This window comes from Myotis lucifugus, unplaced genomic scaffold (genome assembly GCF_000147115.1).
Source record: "Myotis lucifugus unplaced genomic scaffold, Myoluc2.0 scaffold_342, whole genome shotgun sequence".
NCBI lineage: Eukaryota > Metazoa > Chordata > Mammalia > Chiroptera > Vespertilionidae > Myotis > Myotis lucifugus.
The window spans coordinates 438,203-442,866 of NW_005871390.1; the positions used below are offsets into that span (position 1 = coordinate 438,203).

The window sequence follows — 4,664 nt, forward strand, 5'->3', positions numbered from 1 at the left end:
AGGTGAGAGGCTGGCAGGAAACACACCTCTTGGTGAGCGACCCTGGCACCCCAGCTCCACACGCCCCACCCCCCGCTGCAGTCACTCCAACAGCTCAGCGGCCTCCCAGGGACCCACACGGTCACAATCCAGAATGCTCCAGCACAGACGGAGCCGCCGGCAACTGCCCTATCCCCCAGGCTGATCGCCAGGTCAGGGCTTAATGGGAGCTCTTCCTAGGGACCCACATCGATCACAAGGTGGAAACCGATGTCCCACTATTCCGCGCAGAAAGGACAGGCGTCAGAGAACAGAGCAGTCTCTTTTTTCCTTTTTTTTTTTAATGGATGAATTTCAAAGAACCCATCCCTTTCTTAGGACAAATGACCAGGAAGGGGCTATATTAGTGCAACAAAGAGGAAGGCTTGCTCGGACACAAGCGCTCCCCGGACATCTTGAGGACGAGCTCTCTTCAGCCCAGGCTGGCCACTGAGTGGGGTCATGGACACTGGCTATGAGAAATGACCAGAGAGAACGGCCCCTCTCTCACCCTGCCCCACCCTCCCCGGGACACTGAGCTGGAGGCCACCGTCTCCACCCTGTTTCCAGGCTGGGAGCTAAGGCACCAGGGCAGCGGGAGCTAGAGCCCCCATCCAGGGCTGGTGGGACCCCCGGGCGCATCAGCAGGCCAGCAGCTTGCTGCCCTCCACCTGCAGGCCTTTGCTCAGGAGAAAGGCGTCCTGCTTGGGGTCACGACCCAGGAAGAGCTTCAGCATGACGCTGGCGTCCTCGGAGCCACCCGGTCTCAGGATGCAGCTTCTGTAGTCCAAGCCGACCTGCAGGGGGGAAAGGGGGCGGGGCTGGTCGAGGGTCCTCCAGCATCCCTCCCCGGCTCCCAGGGGGCCTATGGGCGCCCACATCAACATCACGAGGGAGTGTGGGCTGACACTTTGATGGGGATCTCAGAACAAGTGTGCAAGTGTGTGTGTAAGACTGAACGTGCACACAGTGTGCATGCAGGAACCCTGTCCTTCAGGACAGGGGTGGCTGAGCCTCTGCTGTGACTAAACGAAGTAAACGAAGGGCTGGGAAACTGGCTGAGCCCCGAGCCCTACAGGGTCTCAGGTGGAGGCCTGAAGAGCCAAAGGAGGCCCCACTCTGCCCGGGGCCCTGCCCTGCCAGGGCTGCTGCACAGGCTCTCAGGCCGAGGCCACGGACACCTGCTCTTGGTCCTGGGCAGTGGGGAGCAGCACTGGACGTCCTGCCCGCACCTTGCCATTGAGGACGCCCTCCTGCTTGAAGCGTGTGTGGAACATGTCCATGGAGTACACCTCGCTCCACAGGTAGCCGTAGTACTGTGCGTCGTAGCCGCCCGCCAGGTGGCCGAAGGTCGCAGGCATGTTGGTCCCTGGGAAGACACATGAGGCTATTGCTGTGCCCTGGCCTGGTCCCCGACTCCCCCTAATAAGAGGGGGTTTCAGAGCAGCCACATCAGAGACACTCGCACCTGGAAGGGGGAACCAGAAAGCAGGGCCAGGGGACTTGGCCAGAGGAAGTGAATCAACCTGTGCCTGGCAGCTGCCGACGTGCAGAGGGCTCACCTGCAGCATTTCAGCAACGCAAGCTGCCACCGCCCAGGGCTCAGTGTTGGGAGACCCTGGGGTAAGGCAAGGCTCGCCCACACAACAGAGGACATGTGTCGATTAAGACACTTTCGAAGGGTTTTTAAATGCTCAAGAAACAGAAAACCAATGCAACGCTATTTACATTAAATCTCAATTACCTTCATGTATGTTTATTGAGTGTGCTCATATGTACACATGTGCAAGGACACACAGGCACACGGAGGATACACATCAAAACCTTGTCTACTGCCCTAACCGGTTTGGCTCAGTGGATAGAGCGTCGGCCTGCGGACTATAGGGTCCCAGGTTCGATTCCGGTCAAGGGCATGTACCTTGGTTGCAGGCACATCCCCAGTAGGGAGTGTGCAGGAGGCAGCTGATAGATGTTTCTCTCTCATCGTTTCTAACTCTCTATTCCTCTCCCTTCCTCTCTGTAAAAAATCAATAAAATATATTTTTAAAAAACAAATATAACCTTGTCTACTGTCATCCCCAGAGAATGCGATCCCTCGTATTTCCTGCGCCTCCGGCTTTTCACAAAGCCTTGTGTGGGAGGTCGTCCGAGGAGGCGCAGGAAGACACTGTGGACATGGAAGGGACACGTAACCTGTGAGGAAGGACGAAGTCACCCACACCCACTGCCCATCAGGCTCCGCACTGGAGCCAAGGGCTGGGAACACAAAGCAGGAGGGAGGCCAGGGGCCGCCTGCTTCACTTGGATCAGCTGAACCTATAAATTGTCCCAACTCCCTTCATGCGGCGCGAGGTCTTTTCTGACCCAGAGGACAGAGACCCCCTAACCTCCAAGGTGGGCCAGGCCCACGGGCAGCTACCTGGCGTGGCTGGGACCCCAAGGATCTCCTGGCAGAGGCGGGAATACTCCTCGGCTGGCTCGGCGGCCTTCTGCGTGTGCAGGGCCTGGTCCACCTTGGCCAGGACGATCTGGCGCAGGTTGAAGAGACCTAGTCAGGAGGAAGGAGATGGGAGGCTGGCCCCGTGCTCCGCCCAGCCCTCCAGTCGGGGAGGCCCAGAAATCCCCGCGGGCATACCCGGGTCTCGCAGGCTGCAGCACGGGCACCAAGAACTCCCCTATTTCCCTGGCCTCAGGGCCTGAGGGATGGGGACTACGGGTGGCCCCCGGGCTGGCCGGGGCCTCACAGAGGCGGGGCGCGTTAGGACACACCTGTGTTGGCCTGCCGGGACTTGATGAGCTTCTCGAGCAGCTCCTGGGGGATGGCGCTGCCCGTCCTGTAATGCTGCGACATCCGGAGCAGCGGCTCCTTCTCCCAGACCCAGTTCTCCAGCATCTGAGAAGGCGCCTCCACAAAGTCACGCTCCACATGCGTCCCGCTGAACATGGCAAACTCCGCCTGTGGGGACGGGGCAGAGAGCCCAGGCATGCCATACCCTGCTTGGCCAGCTCCCATCCACCTGGCCTTATCCGGCACACAGGTCACGGCACACCTGGGCGGGTGGCTAACATCCTAGGCGGGGCCTTTCCTCCCCCACACCATGAGGCGTGGCCGAGGACGGGACTATCGCGTTTCCCTGGGCAGCTGCTGGCTGACCTGTCTCAGCCAGGGACACACAGGGAGGCAGAGAGCACCCATGTTCCCTGCTGGCCACCCAGCTTCCCTCTCCCACCCACGAAGCCAACACTCTCAAAAAGCCTGTCCCCCAAAGGCCAAAGCCTGGAAACAGTGGAACCTGATGACAGATGCTGGAAGGTACACTGTATTCTTGTCCACTTTTGGGTGTCTGAGATTTTTCCTGAAAAATAGCACTTGATCCAGTGCAGCCAAAACCTGGGTCTGGCAGCTAATGAGCCAAACAAGCTGCTGAGAGATTTAGCCAGTTAAGTGCCACGATACTTTGAATGTAATTAAAGAAGGCCCGCCGCTTGCGTCTATAGACTCTGTGGCAGCTAACTGGTTAATGAGTCCTATCCTGGCCCTCGGTGAGGCAGGGGACCCGGGAGAGGGGGACACGTGGTCACATTCATAGTGGCCCATCCACACTCTGGAACATGACTCGGCCACGAAAAGGAGTGAGGCACCGACACTCACTACAACGTGGATGGACCTGCACACATGATGCTCAGTGAGAGAAGCCAGACACAGAAGGCCACACAGTGTGTGAGTCCATCAATGTGATATGTCCAGGACAGGCACATCCAGAGAGAGAGAATGGATTAGTGGCTGCCAGGGGCTGGGGAGGGGGTGGACAGCGTGGGGAGTGACAGCTAATGCGCAAGGAGGATCTTTTGGGGGCGATGGAATATTACAGAACTGGACAGTGACGATGGCTGTACAGCTTGGTGAACGGACTAAAAATCACTGAGCACCCAGTTCCCACCCACTCCCGTTTAGCCCCTAAGCACATTTTTGTTATCAGGAGGAAGGGCTGACTGTGTGAGAGGGGCCATGCGCACAGCTGGTTCCCGTGGCCCGGACACTAGGCTGGGGGCCCAGAACAGCCAGGTGAGTCCTGTCTCTGACACTGAGGGCCTCTATGGGGAAGGTGCTTCAACTTCCTAAGGCTCCATGTCTGCCCCTCGCCCTCCTCACTGGGCTCAGTGAGTGCGCACTGAACCCAGAGCCGCCTCTCACTGGGCTCAGTGAGTGCGCATGGAATCCAGAGCCGCCTCTCACTGGGCTCAGTGAGTGTGCACAGAACCCAGAGCCGCCTCTCACTGGGCTCAGTGAGTGTGCACGGAATCCAGAGCCGCCTCTCACTGGGCTCAGTGAGTGTGCACGGAATCCAGAGCCGCCTCTCACTGGGCTCAGTGAGTGTGCACTGAATCCAGAGCCGCCTCTCACTGGGCTCAGTGAGTGTGCACGGAATCCAGAGCCGCCTCTCACTGGGCTCAGTGAGTGTGCACTGAACCCAGAGCCGCCTCTCACTGGGCTCAGTGAGTGTGCACAGAATCCAGAGCCACCTCTCACTGGGCTCAGTGAGTGTGCACAGAATTCCAGAGCCGCCTCTCACTGGGCTCAGTGAGTGTGCACAGAATCCAGAGCCGCCTTCTCACTGGGCTCAGTGAGTGTGCACCTGATCCCA

General features: G+C 58.9%; 1 protein-coding gene across 2 annotated transcripts in view; it reads right to left on the minus strand.

Moving 5' to 3' along the window:
• Nucleotides 1–300: 300 nt before the first annotated feature.
• THOP1 (thimet oligopeptidase 1) overlaps nucleotides 301–4,664 on the minus strand; it is a 22,101-nt gene continuing 17,737 nt past the window's right edge. For both annotated transcript variants that reach the window (XM_023764683.1, XM_006101141.3), the window contains 4 exons: nucleotides 2,788–2,974; nucleotides 2,438–2,566; nucleotides 1,251–1,387; nucleotides 301–815 (listed from right to left, as the gene is read on the minus strand). In XM_023764683.1, coding sequence (XP_023620451.1) covers nucleotides 660–815; nucleotides 1,251–1,387; nucleotides 2,438–2,566; nucleotides 2,788–2,974 — 609 coding nt within the window. In that variant the 3' untranslated portion in view covers nucleotides 301–659. The remainder of the gene's footprint in view (nucleotides 816–1,250; nucleotides 1,388–2,437; nucleotides 2,567–2,787; nucleotides 2,975–4,664) is intronic.